This window comes from Aythya marila, assembly GCF_965140915.1.
Source record: "Aythya marila genome assembly, chromosome: 15".
NCBI lineage: Eukaryota > Metazoa > Chordata > Aves > Anseriformes > Anatidae > Aythya > Aythya marila.
In genome coordinates, this window is record NC_139056.1 from 16,372,287 (window position 1) to 16,388,496 (window position 16,210).

Consider the following 16,210-nt stretch of genomic DNA (forward strand, 5'->3'; position numbering starts at 1 on the left):
GATTTCTATGAAGAGCAGCATTGAAAGCAGAAGGGTTGTTGTTACTGTGGTCATTACTCTTTGAACTGCAGCATTACCCAGCTCCCACACTACTAAGCAGTGCAGATACCAACCAGGATCCAGCAAGCCATGTGAGGAACTTCCCAGACGTTTTCATGCAGCTCTGTGGATCCCAGTCATCAGGCTTTGTCCAGTTCAGTGGAGCAGCTGCACATTACTCACCAGGGTCCTTGGTGCTCTGCAGAGGTCAGCTAGGGAAAGTCCTGGTTTAAGGTATTTAACTGTTCTTCCCCAAACCAGTTTCTGCTCACCATGCTACAGTGACATGGAAAAAATTAGCCAGAAGCACATGCCCAGTCCCCTGTTTGTTTTTTGTGAACAGAGAGCTAACAACCCCAGCTTGATCGGAATGCTTATTCCAGGGTACATCGTGCTGTAAACCAGACCTGTAATTCACTTTTCTAAGTGTGGTGCTAGGGAGGACCATGACAGACAGCACCTAGGAACTGGCAGCTGCAGAGCTGCTGCCCTTTCAGTGGCAAAGAGCTGCCCACTGTGCTCCATCCAGAAGGACTGGATTCAGCTGTCACAAACGGGGACAAACCTATTGAGGGAGCACAATGTATTTGTTCATTACGGTGGTGCTGGTACTATGTTGTCTTGCAGACAAATGCTGCATATTGACCGTTGCTTGCAGCGTTGTTTTCCTAGCTCAGCCTAAGGGTCCTTCTGTTTCCTCTTCAGCCATTTTCCACATCGCTACTCTCATGCCCACAAAGGATTTGGATAAATATCGCTGTGACAAGAAAAGGCACCTTGGGAATGACTTTGTTTCTATTGTTTACAATGATTCTGGAGAGGACTTTAAACTGGGAACAATAAAGGTACAAAATTTTACTTGCAGGCATATTATAAAACAGGCATTTGGCTGTTTGTAAAACCTTAATCTGATGCACATTATCTTGGTAAACAGTGTTGAGATCATGAGTGGAGTTTATTTGCCTCAAGTGGATTCACACATGATAGTGTATAGCATTCACCAGAGTCACATTGGATGCCAGTAAAACGTATTTGACTGTTGTATTGTTTTCCCATTAGGGTCAGTTCAATTTTGTGCATGTTATCATAACGCCGCTGGACTATGACTGTAATCTGGTGACGCTGCAGTGTCGAAAAGGTAGGAATCCCTCCAGCATTTGTTCTCAGTCTTTTCTTTATTGTTGGTGGCGCAATAACTGACATCACTTTGCAGTGTTTTTGCATTCCAAAAGTAAAAGCTTCCAAGAGAAACTCTCCAAAACCACTTTGCTGCCCAGTGACATCTGTATACATCCTATTTACGTATCATACCCTATTTTTGACATCTTTCCACTGTATCACTCGTATCATCTTCAAGCTCAAGATAAAGATCACAGAGTAGAGCAGATCCCTCCAAGCACTGCTTGGGAATGCTGCAAGAGTTGGGAGGTGGAGACCCCTGCAGCTGTTGACTGCCAGCGTCATTCCCAGCGCTGCAGGTCCTGATCCTTGGGGTTCCATGCTGAGTCCTGTACTGCTCGTGCAGTTACCTGCAGGGGCATTTGCTTTCCTTTTACCAAATGAGCACTTCTGGGGTATTTTTGTTCCATTTCAGTTCGTATAATAATGAGCTCAGCAGGTTCCCCTCAAACATTTACAGAGCAGCCAGGATTTGAGAGCCAGTTGTGTTAAGTTGTGGTCTAAACTCTGTCAGTTAAAGCTGGAGCTATAGTGTTTGATGGAAGCTCCTGAGATTCTGTGAAACAGTTCTTCAGGTTTACATTACTTGTCCATTTGGTTACTGGCAACTTTTGTCTTGTACTTCTCTCTTAACTGTCTGACAAGAACTTTTCTTCTTTCTTTAAAAAATGAAGACATGGAGGGCCTTGTAGACACAAGTGTCGCTAAGATAATCTCTGACAAGAACCTGCCATTCGTAGCCCGTCAGATGGCCCTGCATGCTAACGTGAGTACCCCTGTGCTCCCTGAGACTTTGTCCTTCAACTGGCTTCTTGGTCTTTCACCAGCTACCAAGGAAAGTAGCTGGTGAGTAGGACTTGCTAAAACAAATAAGCGTTCTGCCTCAGCTATTTCTGCCAACCTTTGAGTCAATTACTACATGAGCTTACATTTCAATCACAGTCAGACAGTACTGAAATGTTCTATTAACGTTATTGGCATGGTTATCTTAATGTGCATCTATCTTCTTTCCCTCCTTTTCCCCATCCTTCCCAAATCAGATGGCTTCCCAGGTTCACCACAGTCGATCAAACCCTACTGACACCTACCCATCCAAATGGATTGCTCGGCTGCGTCACATCAAGAGGCTAAGGCACCGGGTGAGTAAACACATCGGTTCTTGGTGTTTAGAGCTGGGCTCTGCCTCACTGTGTTATTATAAACAAGGCAAATGAAATCAGCTGTCAAAACTTACTGAATAAGAGAAATCTGTATATAAAGGTTAAAATCCAGCTCTTGCGGGAATGGTAAGTGGAGTGATGTAGGTCTGGATTTGTATCTTCCCTTGTGCTAAGTGCATTGGGACCCTGATATCTAGACACAGAGCTGCCTGTACTTGACACCATAATAGGGATTGCAGAAAAAGCTGTACCGAGTAACCTGTCCTGCCCTGGCTAAATGGAGAATGAAAAGAATTTCAGAGAATACAGAGCTCATCTGTTCTCGTTTGACTTTCAGCTACGTGAAGAAACCCAGTACCAAACTCCTGGCCTTCCCCTGCAAATGCATTCATCTGCTCCGACAAAGCCCCCTCCCCAGATACCTCAGGATCCTCCACCAACCTACGAGACTGGTCAGAGGAAGCGGCTGATCTCCTCGGTGGATGACTTCACCGAATTTGTGTAGATCCCACTGGGTTGGTGTGTCCTGGGATGAACGAGGCTGTGAATGCGTTTCACCTGCATGCTGACTGTGCAGCTGCCTAGACGTGGAGGAGAAGGGTTCGGCAAATACAGTGTGGCTGTGCTGCTTTCTTGTGGATTCAGCACTGAACTTTATCAGGAGGTTCAAGTATGTTTCACTGTCTCAGCTTGCCACTGTTGTCTGATGAAGATACTGTGTATCCCCAGCAGATGCTCCAAGAGAGGACCAACTCCACATTTTGTTTTTATTTGGTTTGAGCTATTCCAGGGCTTCCATCTCTGATGGGAACTTTCTTGCAGAACCTTTCTCTAGACTCCTTCAACACCAGTGTCTGGTGGGAGCAGACGAAGTATGATCCTCTGCACTTCATCACAGAGTGGAAGAGGCATGAATTGTAGGAATTTTGACACCTTTATTGGGAATTAAATACAGAGTACTGGAAACCCAGTCACCATTTCTAAGCAACTCGGAATCTTTGCTTCTCTCCAGGTCTCGTTGACTCTCGGGACTTGAGCTCTACAGCATCTGAGACTTGCTCTGCTGCCAGCTCTGGTAAAGGTTAAGCTGAACATGCTGCTTAAATTCCCAAGAACATGTCTCCGTTTTGAAAGACTCGCAGTGAACCCTCCCTCAGCCCAGGAGAAATGTTTTTCCTGCCAGAAGTAACGCAAAGCAGGGAGGTGAGTGGCACTTGGTGAAGCAGCAGAATGGCAAAGAGCTGGGGCACGAACCTTTGGGCGGAACAGTTTCACCCTTTCACTGGGGCTGGCTGCAAGGGTTTTAGCCAGAGGCCAGATGTGGTTTCTAGGTTCAGCTGCAGGATTTCTACTAATTGCAGCAGTGCTGGGGATAACTCATCCCTCTCTGTGCACTCGGTAAAACCCAATTTGAAAGACTGTTGACTTGTCCTGGTGGCATCAGCTCTGAATGAGTTTTGCCTATTGCACTAACGCCTAATGCCAGGCTCTCCTCCTGGGACCTTGGCTGTTGTAATTAACAAGCTGTCCTTTCAGTGCAAGCATGCACGGGTGGAATGGGATTATGTAGCCCATCTTGTTGTAAGATGGTCATCAGACACTACACTACCAAACTGGGAGACACCGTGTAAGCTGGCCTATACTGTGAGTACTTTAATCTCCTGCTTTGTGACTAAATGGAAGTGGGGCTTTTTGATGAGGGGGAACTGCAGAGCCTTTGCAGCGGAGCTGAATACAAGTGCAATCAGCACACGGTACTGTGAAGTGACTGGCAAGAGGACAATGTATGAAATGCTATTAATTGATGCAAAGTGATGCAGGGCTGTTTGGGAACTCTAAGTGTATGTTGTGTTTTGAGTGTTTATAAGTAAATACGTCCTAGAGGAAATAAAGTATTTGTATGGTCAGTGGGTTCTTGCTGACCTGGGAAGACTCGAACCATGTCTGATGATAATGTCATGGGTAATTTGCCTTTGTGGTGATGGCAGATTCCTCACTAGCAGGCTGATGCAGTTAATTACAGACCAAAGCGTCCCTAATTGGTTCATTGATGTAAGAAAGTCTCGCATATTGTGCAGGAAACCTCAATTAAAATTCTGGTCACGGACAGAAAGAACAAATGGGGTGGGTAGGAATGTCTGGACAGGCAGCTGGACAGACTCTGGTGAGTGCTGACGTGCCCCTGTGCCTTTCCTGATCTCCTGCTCGTAGTGGTGAGCAGCTCGCTGCCTGGCTGAGGGCTGGAGTGAATGCAACAAAAGTACTGGAGCCAGGTTGTAGCAGTCATCTTTTATTTGACCTTGTCATTTTTTTAAGAAACATCCCCACAGTTACAAAATACGGTATTTTTGTTTGCAGTGAAATGCTGACCAGACAGTTAAAATTGGCATATTGATCACAATCATGTTTAAAAAAAAAAAAAAAAAAAAAAGCATTTATATAGAGGTCCTTCCCTCTCCCTTTTAAACTAGTGGATAGTTTTTTTATTTTATTTAAGCAGCTTGATACTGTTACATCTGTATGAGACTTAAGACAATAAATAAGAAACCATCTCTGGGTGATTACAAACACAGAAATATACATTCAGGAGTACCTGGTGGTTAGGGCTGTAAGTCAAGTTCATTGCTGCTGACAGTATAACTCCATGACTAGTAACTCTGGCTGCAGCTAAGTGCATGTATACGTGGAACCTTAGCTGTGACAGTGAAGGAACCCTGTGAGTATTGCTATAGCTTGTACAAATAAATGCTGCAATGAGAACTATGATTGCTTGAAAGCTGTCCGTGGTGCCCACCAAGCACGTGGGCCCTCACTGAGGTGTCTGACTTTTCAAGAAACAACTGTGTGGGTTCCAGAGCTGCTCTCCGTACTTCAAGTTAAGGTAAGAAGTAGGACAGTTGTCTTGGCCTGTTTCTGCTCCTCTTTGATTAGAAGAAGCACTTGGTAAGTCACGTGCATCACCTCACACTCACACACACACACAAAGCAAGCTTGGTAAGGAACAGACACTTGGGACCAAGAATCCCGATGCTTCACTGGGGAGCATCCTTGTCCAGCCCGCACATTTAGCTTATTGAAGGCTGTTCTGAGCACTCGGGTTCCTGCTCACTGCTGCCTCTTGCCTCCCTCTCTCCTACCTGTACTTTAGTAACAACTTCTTTTCAATGAACATACTTAAGCTGGGAGTCAGGGGGAAGGAGCTGAGCTCTGAACTGATGCTTTTTTGGGAGGTGGGTGGGGAAAAGGGCTTTTGATGATGCCAGGGCCCCAGAACCTTCCAAGACCTGCTTGGTTTGTTCACTCAGCACCCAGTCCCCCTGGTTCCCAGGCTGGCACTGACAGCCCCGTCCCTGTCCCACCCTGCTGTGGCACTGACCACAGCGAGCAGGCACCTGTAACCAAGGGGAAGGGGGCACAGCCCTTAGGGGTGGCTGTATCCACAGACATTATTCCACTGCAGCAGGAAGGAAATGCGCAGTCCCATTTGGAGCTGAAGTTTAAAAGTGGCTGTTCTGGTGCAGTTGTGCTTAGGAGCTCTCCTGTGTGAGAACCCCATCCCCAGCTGCTCCAGGGCTGGCATCGCCCCTCTCCCCTTGTTCTACTCCACTCCGGGCACTTCTCTGCTATCTCTTCAACCTGCCTCTTCCTTTCCCTGAGGAAAGCTTTCTGGGTACTAACAGTTTTCTCCACTCTGCACTCTACTTCCCTCCGAAATCTACTCTTGCAACCTTTACGGTGACCAACCACCAACTCACTGTAAGCGATCTTCATTCTACAGCACACCTCTACTCCTGTCTGCAGCCTTCTGCAACCTTCCACAGCCCATATCCTTCATAATAACCAAGTTTTTCAAGGGCAATTTACACCAGTCCCACAGCCATCACAAAGAGCACCCGTGCATCTTCCCACAGTCACCCAGAAGGGACAGGGGCAGGCAGCTGAAGCCCAGGAATGAAATCTTCACGCGTATTTAACAGCATGGCAGAAAGTGCTGGGAGCTGGAGGAGGAGACTTACCAATGGAAGCATCCAAGAGGCATCTGACTGCTCCCAGAGGTCTCCTCCCTGGTCCGGGCAGTCCTAGAAACGATGCTGCCAGGAGCAGCAGCACCAGAGGCAAGACACACTGTCCCCTGCAGCAGCGTTTGTGCTGCTCAATGCTTCCCTTCAGTTACACTCCAAAGCAGGGAGCAGATTCAGGAAAACCACCTCGTGCACTGTGGGATCCCCACCACGCTCTGCTCCACCTGCGGGGACTGGCCCTGAGCCAGCCCAGCCCAAACCTCGAGAGCACACGCACCACATGCACACAGACACCTAATACTTTATATACACGGGACATTCCCAGGAAGAAGCACTTAATACATCCTTTAAATAACTCTGACAATAGTGTTCTGTCTCCTATCTACATGTTTCAAACACGTTACCGATGCTATGAAAATATAGCAAACATACAAAAATATATACATTTAAAAAAAAAAACAGAAACCAACATATAAATTACTTACAATATACATCATGTGAAATGGCGAGGACAAAGTGAACGCAGGCCCTGGCAAGGCTTCAGGGGTCGTGGTGCTCGCTGTCCCAGCCCTACAAGCACAGGCACAGCCCCAGTGTGCTGCGAGTCACCAAGCAGGGCTGCGGGGACTCTGCCTCCTCCTGGCCCCCCTAAAAAGCTCTGTTTGAGTCCCCTCCAAATGCAGTTGGACTTCACCAAGAGCCCAGGAGGTAACGCTGTGGCCAGCTGGGGTGGAGGGGCTGCGTTCAGTTTATCCTCACTTGCTCATTTCAGTTTATGATTTAAACAACAACAACAAAAATACTGCTTCTGTGATATATTATCCCGTTCTTGTTAGATCGCATGTGTCATTGTTAGCTGAGGAAAGCATTGTTTAAAGTGCTGGGCAGTACATACGAACAAGTAAACCAAAAAAATACATATACTTACGTCAATACATTCCTTGGGTTAGAAAAGCCAAGCAGCCAGCAGCACGCTCACCCCTGGGCTGCCGCGCGGGGGGCGAGCGCTGGTGGGTGGTGGGGTGGGGTTGGGGGGTCCGCAGCGAAGCCAGCACGTTGGCAACCCCCTGCTCAGCGCCGACTGAAAGCAGCCCCGGGTCTCCGGCCCCTTCGGGTCGAACTGCTGCTCCTCACCCCTCCGAGCCTGGCCAGGCAGCAGGGCTGGCAGCTCGCCGCTTGCAACGTCCTTTGTTTTAAATATCGGATCTCTTTAAATACAAATAATACCAATTTCCGGAGGATAAAAGTAGCCAATACTGGAAATTAACTGATCTGGGTGTAGATATTTATCTATATATATTTATGCTTAAAAAAAAAAAAGGTTAAATATCTTCTTGAAACCTGTAGCTTTCCTCCACAGTGCGTCTGGTCGGCAATAATCCAAATTCAGTTCAACCCCTCAAGGCCAGGGGCTCCCCTCTCCCCCTTCCACCTGGCACAGCCAGCAGGGAAGGGGCGGTGAGCCTCGTACCAGTCACCCTATGCTGGGCCCCAGTAAAGTGTCCTCATCACAGTCGCCTGAGGCAATCTGCTTGAAGATGGGGCCATTTAACGAAAGAGACAACTTTTTAATACTGCCCTACTGTAATCATTTTTTTTTTTTCCCCGCACGCTGACCGTAACCCGTGCCGTCTTCCCCGGCTGTCCACGAGGAAAGGCTCAGCCTTTTCCTATGAACCCTTGACGCTGGCAGCCACCCTTGAGGACGCCAGCACGCCTGAGCCACGAGGCCAGGAGCGTGGAGGACGGAGGCTGCGCCAGCCCCATCGCCAGCAGCGGCACGGCGCAGTGCTCGGCGGCTCCCGATGCTCCAGGTGAGCGCGGCAGGCACAGCCCGCCTCTGCAAACCCTTTCCAAGGCTCGCTCTGCCCTCCCGCAGCTCGGCTACTTGACAGTCGGGTGCACCCTGTTCTTGGCCCGGAGAGGCCGCTTCTTCTTCACGGCCGGAGCCAGCGCGGCGTGCGCCTTGTGCGGGGGCAGCAGGGAAGCCGCCGCACTCACGCCTCTGCTGGCACGAAGGAGCCGGCTGGGCACCGAGCCCCTGCTGCCCGGCGGGGCCGTGGGGGAGTGGGGGGACAGCGGGGCATCCCGTGGGAGCTGCGGGTCCACGTCCGAGGAGATTTCGGGCGAGGGTCCCCGCTCTGCGCTGCCCGCACAGTACCTGCTGAGGACGTCCTCCGCCCCCTGCGCGCACCTCCTCCTGCAGCGGCGGCTCTGGGAGCCCTCCAGCTGGTGCTCGATGCGGTACACGTCCTCCGTCACTTGGTTGACGCGGTCGAACTGGGCTAGCAGCATCTCGAAGAGGGAGAGGAGCCGCTGGATGTCAGCGTCCACCTCCAGGCTGTCGCGGGCGCTCAGCACGAGGCTCAGCCCGTCCAGCTGGCTGGAGGAGGTGGAGGCCCTGGAGCTGTCGGAGGCGGCGCTGGGCGTGGGGCCCCGAAAGGATTTGGAATCGCTGGAGTCGCGGGATGGCAGCGGTTCCATGCCTTCAAACCTCACCTTGTGGCGGAACTGGGAGAGAAAGGGGTGGGGGAAAGAGGGGAGACGGAATTATTTCAGGAGCTGGCAACAGGGTACAACTGGCTGTGGTACAGCGCACCCCAGGGATCTGGGGATGGATCCCAAATAAAAATCACCTAAAACAATGGGACTGAGACCTGACAGCCACGGCCCTACAGTGCCCCATCACTAAGCCAGCCCTTGGGCCTCCAGGATCTGCCCCTGCTCCACCCCTCCCGGCCAGAGGGGCTGGGGGACCTGACTGGGAGCAGTGCTGGGAAGCACCTGGAGGCAAAGCAGGGCTGAGGATGGAGGACACTGTTTCTCTGAAAAACCTGCACCTTAAAGCCTGCTACCAGAGCCCTTGCACACAAACTCTCCCGGGCTGCACTCACCTCCTTGGCCTTGCTGAAGCCCATCCACATTTTCAGCCTGCGCACAAAGAGCTCCACCATCTCGTAGTCCTGGGGCTCGAAGGCAGGACGGTACAGCTCAAAGTGCATCTCCCGGTAGCTGTAGACAAGCACCACGGTGAAGAGCCTCAGCACGATCCACACCTCCAGGATGATGTAGCTGGTGCAGAACAGGTAGTAGAGGCCGCAGGACTCGGGCGGGCAGGGGCGGAGGTTTGTGCTGCCCCGCACCATGGCGAAGAGCAGCAGGAGGCTGCTGCCCACGCTGCGGAAGGACTCCGAGGAGGAGGAGAAAAGCTGCAAGAGGGACAGCGGAGAGATAAAAAGGGATCAGTTGGTGCCACCATGTCCCCCAACACTCACTACCCCATCTTACAAAGTCTGAGCCCTGCAGAGCAGCGGGGCTCTGCTGGCAGCTGCAGCACGCGGAGGGCTGGGGGGGGGGGGGGGGAGTCACACAACCCTGGGCAGCCCTTGCTCTCAGCCAGCCCCCCGCCAGGCGAGTTGGGGGGAGCAGGTACTCACCAGGAAGCCAAGCTGTGCATATGCCAGGAGGAGGACCACGAAGGCCAGCCCTGCAGCCATCAGCTCCTTCATGGACTTCTGAAAGGTCTTCCCAAACACGGACCACTGCCTGACGAAGCGCAGCTGCTGGGCCGCCTAGGACCAAGTGAGAGGACAGTGTTAGGTGTTACAACACATGTCCAGGTGCACAGGGTGCTGCAAGACCTGCCCAGCACCGCAGAGCCTCTCCCTTGCTCTCCCTGCCCTGAGAAGAGGCATTACAGCACTGCCTGCTCTTGGATTGCACATGAGAACTTGCAACGGGCAGGCAGGCAACCAGAGGCTAAAGCAGAGCCCACAGACATGGGGCTGTCCGGTCATTAACATGGAGGTGCAGACATCCCCGGGTCTGATTCCAGCCCCAGATGGTAAAAAAAAAAAAAAAAAAAAAAAAACAAAAAACAAAAAACACCACATCCCTGACCAAAGCCCACATCCCCAACCACATGCTGCTCCCAGCCAGCCCTCTCCGTACCTGCACAGTCAGGAGGAAGAGGAGGGAGGCAGCCAAGGTGCTGAAGATGGTGTTGAGGAAGGCCACCTGGTAGAAGTTGGTGAAGCCCTTCCTGTTGTTGAGGTACTTGAGCCACTGCTGGTCGGCGAGGGTGGCCTGGCTGAGGTGCACCACCACGGTGCAGGTGGTGAGGAGGATGAAGCCCCACTGGCCGTAGTTGCCCCACAGGGTGAAGTAGGCCCTGCCCTCCTTCTTGATGGAAAGCGACTCGGACACCACGAAGTAAACCACGAACATCATGAGGAAGACCTGGGGGAAGAAGGGAGAGGTTACCGGGGAAGGAGGGGGCAATGTTTGCCTGCCAGGCTGCACCAGGAGACCTTGCAGCCCCCCAGGCCAGCAAAAACCCCATGGGCTAGGCCAAGATCTGCAAGCCTACCCCTGGAGCACAGTTCCTCAACTCCTCCCATGCCTTCCAGCCAGGAGTTGGACTTGATGATCCTTATGGGTCCCTTCCAATTTGGGATATTCTATGATTCTATGATTCCTCTTGCTCCCTTTGTCCTGTTCCCTCTTGCCCTAGCAGCAAAGCTCCCCAAAGCCCATCCAAGGCACGTGCAGCAGGGTGGCAGCGCCCAGGGAAGGGGGCTCTGCTTCCACCCGGCCCTAGCCCAGCTGGAGGAGCTTTAGTCTGTGGTGACCAGTGCTGCTTTTCTTGGGGACAGACCCCTGAGCATCTCTGAGCAGTGACCAAAGAGAAGAGGGGCACAGGACGAGGCACCACACTGACCATCATGAGCAGCTGCAGCGTGACGCCCCTGCTGAGCCGCAGCAGCGGGAAGGGGCTGATGGAGAGCGCGGTGACGGCCTGGCCAGCGCCCAGGAACTCCAGCTGCAGGGTGATGGCAGCGTGCAGGTCCACGCTGGGGTTGTACTGCATCAGCTCCACAAAGACTGCCCGGCTCCTGCGGAGAGAAGAACAGCAGCTCAGGGGCCTGGGGCAACACCAACCCTGGGCTTTGGTGCTGTCACTTTGTAGGGTCCTAGGTTCTCTCCCCAGTGACACCTCCAGGAGTGCCCCTTAAAAATCTTGGTGACAGCAAAACATCTCCTTCGCCCCTGCCACACTCACATGTTGTCGATCCAGGTGTGCTGCTGAAGGTAACGCAGCTGAGCCCTGCTTTCCTCTAGCGAAGCCCCCAGCTCCTGGATGTAGCCACCGGTATCGTAGAAAGAGATGTAACCCCAGTACCAGACCCTGCAGAGGAAGAAGAGCCACAGGGTGAGAGCTGGAGACAGAACAGCCCTGGTGTGCTCTCCTGTGGGCAGACTGAGCGGGCAGGGAAAGCAGGAGCCAAGTGCCTGCCACCACTCAAACGGCCAGCATGGGTGCATTTAGGAAAAGCCCCTGGAATTTTTGTGTTAATTTACCCTTTGCAGAGCTCAGGGGCTGCAGCTGACCTTACTGAGGTGAGGGCTGGGAACCACCCAGGGCACCAAAACACCCGACAAGTTCCAACACCCCCAGCACGTGGAGCAGAGGCACAGAGAGCTGCTCCTTACCCGGTGAGGTCGGGCGGTGAGTAGGACCACGCGGCCGTCACGTTCACGGCTGCCCTTTGCCAGCCAGCTGCATAGTCGGCCGTGGAGAAGCCGGGCGAGGTGCTGCAGTTCTTCCCGGCACCTGTGCCCAGCCCACGGAGGAAGTCGTGGGCAGTGAGCTGGCACTCAGCTGGAAGGAGACCGACACCGTCACACACACAGCACCCAGCACGGGCACACAGCTGAGCCTTCACCCTCAGCATCTCCCCTCCTCCTGAGCCCCCTTCACCCCCGTGTCCTCACCCCCACCTCCCAAAATCCCATCAACCTCTCCCTTCAGTGTAAGCCCCTCCATCCTCATCACTGCCCCAGTTCATTTCACCTCTGGTGGCAGCAGAACCTTATACACATGCTGCAAAGAGCAAAGTGCCTCCATAACCCCTGCCTTGCTCCCCCCAGCACCCCACTGCACCCAGACCCAGCCGTTTCACCCTCCAGGCAGTGCGACCCCCCTGCAGGTGACAGCAGGGCCCCGGGCTGCTGTCCCCTCCCTACCTTCCTGCAGCCGGAGCTGGCGCAGCCGGGCTGCCCCCAGCGTGGTGCTGTGGCTCTCCTGACCCGAGCGGTTGTTGTAGAGGTACGGGAGGAACACCTGCGACATCCAGACCCAAAACTGATCCGACCTGCAAAAGGGAACGGCTGTGAGGGGCAAAGCTCCTGGAGCAGCCCTGCTGGGGCAGTGTCTGCAGGTCTCAGCCGTGATCTGGATGTCTGGGTTCCACCTGGAGGAGAGGAGCTGTGTTTGCTGTGTTTTGGGCAGGTAACTGGGCTGCTCTCCTCACGTGGGCAGCCAGCAGGCAGGGCAGCTCCTGCACCCATATTGTGAGCTGTGCTCCAGGTGGGTGAGGAGAAGGGTTATTAGATGGGCAAGACCTAAAGGTGAATGAATCCCCTCGATGCTGAGCCCCAGGGAAATCCTGGAAGAAGCCAGCAGGTACCTGCACCCTCGCCTTGCTGGCCACCCTGAGGAGGGGATCTCTCAGCCCACCCCAGCCCAGGCTCTCTGCTGTTACCTCTTGATGCGGAGGAATTCGCTGCTGCCCAGCTGCTGCTTGATGGAGCTCTGCAGGAGGAAGGCCCTGCTGTTGCGGGTGGCGTCCCCGTAGTTGGTGAGCAGGATCACCAGCAAGAACATCATGTAGATGAGGAAGTTCTGGCAAGCAGAGAGCAGAAAGGGATTGTACCCAACAGCAGGATCCCGTCCTGTCCCTGCAGGAATCGGTGCCTTCCACTGGGTGCAGCGGGATCAGGCCCCAGAGCCTGCTGGTAATTCCCATTTGGAAGCAGTTTAAAACAAAACCCAGGCACAGGCTTTTTTTTTTTTTTTTTTTTTTAAAAACTCCCCTCAGAGCAGCCAGCCCAGGACCACATTTCAGCTGGTACACACTGCACAACCTCCCTGCAGCAGTGCTGTAGCTGGCAGCTCAGTTTATAAATGCAGGTACAGGAGATTTTGCTCTTTAAAGGATTGGCACTCAGCTAACAGTAGCTGCATGCTCTAAAGCAGCCGTGTACTCCCAGCACCAGCGTGGAAGGTGAGTACTGAATAACTTACAAAGAAACTGGGACTTCTGCTCCCAGGCGGGGACTTGTTATGTCTCACAAGACCCTGTTAATTAATTTTCTTTGTGCAAGTTGATGCTGCACACCTGGCCCTAGCCTCAAACACCCCAGTTATGGAGACAAACACAGCCACTGCTCCAAATTGAGGACACGGCCACCCCCTTACAGTCCTGCTGTCCAGACACCTCAGAGCTTCATGGAGAAGATGAACCTCACTGCCTGCCTTCTACAGGTGGGGAAACTGAGGCAGGGACTGGACACCTGCACCTCTGAGCTCAGGGGGTCACAGATGGACAGGGAGGGCCCACACAAGGATGGATCTCGGCTGGTGGTGCCAGCGCTCCACCTCTGCTCACCTTCAGCATCCTGTGCAGCAGCTTGACCTTCCTGGCCTCCTCCTTGGCCTGGAAAAGGGCAAATCCCTGTGGGGGTCGGACTTTGCTGATCTTCTCAGAAACGTGCTCAACAAACGGGTGCTCCACCAAGGTGTCGTCTTCCTCTGGGTGCAAGCGCTTGGCGACCAGTGAGAAATAGAGGGCTTCCAGCAGCACCTGGGGACACCAGCACGCTGTGAGCTCGCAGAGCAGAGCTGTGCCACCAGAACCACGGGGCAGCAGCTCCTGTTTGCCCTTCAGCCACAGGGCACGGCAGCTCAGCACCGCTTTGTGGAGCAGCTGGCTGCCTGTAACACAAATTGCCACCACCTGCCTCCCCTAACACTGCTATCGTGCCCACCCTCCCTCCTCTGCAGAATTCAGTCCCCTGTGTCTGATAGGACTTCATTAGTATCTGGAGAAAATGTTAATTACAGCTAATATGTGCACACAGACAGGTAAGTGCTTGTGTCCTCCCTTTGGTTGTCCTTACCTTCAGGGGCTCCCAGACCAAGAAGGATGCCAGGAAGCTGAATATCCCTGAGATAAGCCACATGAGGGCGACGCTGGAGGAAAAGCCCACCCCGATCCACACGGAGACCCCCGTGGAGGTGGCAAAGAGGAAGAGGCTGATGCCATGAGCCAGATAGGAGCACCAGGGGGGCAGCAGGCGCTTCCTGAATGTTTGGTCTACAACTGGAGGGAAGAGAAACGAGAGCAACCGTCACTGCTAAAGGGTCCCAGTGGGCACAGGGCTGAGCACATCCCTCATCGCAGCAGAGAACTTGCCACCAGTCCCAGGAGGGTTTGGAGGGATTGTCCTAGACATCTCCCACTAAGCACAAACAGGGACAGCAGCCTGAACCACAGCCAGCCCAGCACAGCAGCCTCCCATCTGCAGCAGCAGGGTGGGCAGCAGGAGATGGGATCCTGCCTCGGCAGTGGGATCAGCTCCCTGCTTTCCATTAGAGCCCCGGGAAATGGGGAAATGGGGCATGCCCGGCCTGGCTGGAAGTGCTTTTCACGGTCAAGACCTGTGAAAAGCCACACAGATCTGTCACAGCCTTCAGCCTGCCAAGCCACCCTGCCCCGGGGCTTGCTCGGGCACAGCCTCTTTCATCCACCCATCTGAACCAGTGCCGGCATAGAGATACTACAGCCATTCAACAAGCACGATGAACGGAGGGATTTTAGCAGATCCAGGAGGATTTACTGCCGTGCCCAATTCTCTCTGCTGCAGCCTGTCCTAAGGAGGCTGTGCCTCAGGAAGCCAAGAGTTCACTACAAGAACTGGTGCTCAGCCTCTCCATGGGACAGCCTGGCACTTCCCACCCCCACGCCTGACACCCTGCTGGTGCAGCCCCAGCTGGCTGGCTGCTGTGTCGCATGGTCCACTAGGAAGCACCTCTCCTCCTCTGCTTTGTTGGGTGAACTTTTGTTGATATTTGACTCATTTTTCCATAACAGAAACCCTTGCTCTGCATCCTCGTGCTGGATGAAGGAAGGAATTGGTGGCTGCAGGAAAACAGCAAACACATCCCTGCTGGGAGCAGCCTCTCCTAACACTCTGCTTACCTGCCTGTTCCTCATAGCTATGTGCCAAGGCCCCTGCCCGTCCCCAAAGGCCCCTGCCCGTCCCCAAGGGCCCACGGCACTGCCGCTGGGCACAGCCCTGGTACCTGTCCACGTCGACTTGGCCGACCTGCTCACTTCCCGGGGAGGGGCTGCCATGCCCTGGCCCTTGTCGTTCAGCTTCTGCATCATGACAGTCTCCACCTTCTCCCCGAACACACTGGAGCTGCCGAGGCAAAGGGGTGCTGTCAGTGAGCCGTGTGGGTGCTGCGGGGTCAGGCTGTCAGCAGCACAGCAGCACTGGGCCAGGCAGAGCTGTTTTATAGGGCAGCAGGCTCAGGCTGCCAGTACCCTGATGCTCTGCTCTGCCTTTTGCAGAGGAAGACTTTTCTGCTGGAAGACTTTCCCCTCCCTCACCCTGCTGCTTTATGCTGGCTTTATCTGTGAGCTGCCAGCCTGACCAGGCAGTGCCCGTGCCCCAATGCAGGGTGCTCTGGGCATGGCAACACATCAGGGATTCAAACCCCCTTCCCCAAAGTGCCTCCCTGGCACTTCATCAGCAGCCCACGAAGCTCTGGAGCCGTTTCTCCAGCCAGGGCTTTAGGGGATATTCCAGGTGGCTCCTTGAAGGGACACAGAGCCCTCCTGGAGCCCAGGCTGTGCAGGCTGCAGGAATCACAGTGACACAGTGACTGTGTGACAAGGCTGTCTGGGGCTTCGCAGTGCCACAAAGCCCAGCTCAGCTCGCTGGGGCTGCATGCAGCAGAGC

At 53.6% G+C, this 16,210-nt stretch overlaps 2 protein-coding genes across 8 annotated transcripts in view; one reads left to right on the forward strand and one right to left on the reverse strand.

Annotated features, from left to right (window-relative positions):
• TSC2 (TSC complex subunit 2) overlaps positions 1–5,387 on the forward strand; it is a 33,768-nt gene extending 28,381 nt beyond the window's left edge. For all 6 annotated transcript variants that reach the window (XM_082772338.1, XM_082772340.1, XM_082772339.1 and 3 more), the window contains 5 exons: positions 745–884; positions 1,099–1,177; positions 1,893–1,984; positions 2,259–2,357; positions 2,716–5,387. In XM_082772338.1, coding sequence (XP_082628464.1) covers positions 745–884; positions 1,099–1,177; positions 1,893–1,984; positions 2,259–2,357; positions 2,716–2,883 — 578 coding nt within the window. In that variant the 3' untranslated portion in view covers positions 2,884–5,387. The remainder of the gene's footprint in view (positions 1–744; positions 885–1,098; positions 1,178–1,892; positions 1,985–2,258; positions 2,358–2,715) is intronic.
• Positions 5,388–5,538: 151 nt separating this feature from the next.
• PKD1 (polycystin 1, transient receptor potential channel interacting) overlaps positions 5,539–16,210 on the reverse strand; it is an 85,533-nt gene continuing 74,861 nt past the window's right edge. For both annotated transcript variants that reach the window (XM_082772337.1, XM_082772336.1), the window contains exons 35-46: positions 15,549–15,667; positions 14,363–14,565; positions 13,852–14,046; positions 12,946–13,085; positions 12,428–12,555; positions 11,894–12,062; positions 11,463–11,588; positions 11,121–11,295; positions 10,352–10,639; positions 9,838–9,972; positions 9,295–9,609; positions 5,539–8,911 (exon numbers count right to left, since the gene is read on the reverse strand). In XM_082772337.1, the coding sequence (XP_082628463.1) occupies positions 8,285–8,911; positions 9,295–9,609; positions 9,838–9,972; positions 10,352–10,639; positions 11,121–11,295; positions 11,463–11,588; positions 11,894–12,062; positions 12,428–12,555; positions 12,946–13,085; positions 13,852–14,046; positions 14,363–14,565; positions 15,549–15,667 (2,620 nt within the window). In that variant the 3' untranslated portion in view covers positions 5,539–8,284. The remainder of the gene's footprint in view (positions 8,912–9,294; positions 9,610–9,837; positions 9,973–10,351; positions 10,640–11,120; positions 11,296–11,462; positions 11,589–11,893; positions 12,063–12,427; positions 12,556–12,945; positions 13,086–13,851; positions 14,047–14,362; positions 14,566–15,548; positions 15,668–16,210) is intronic.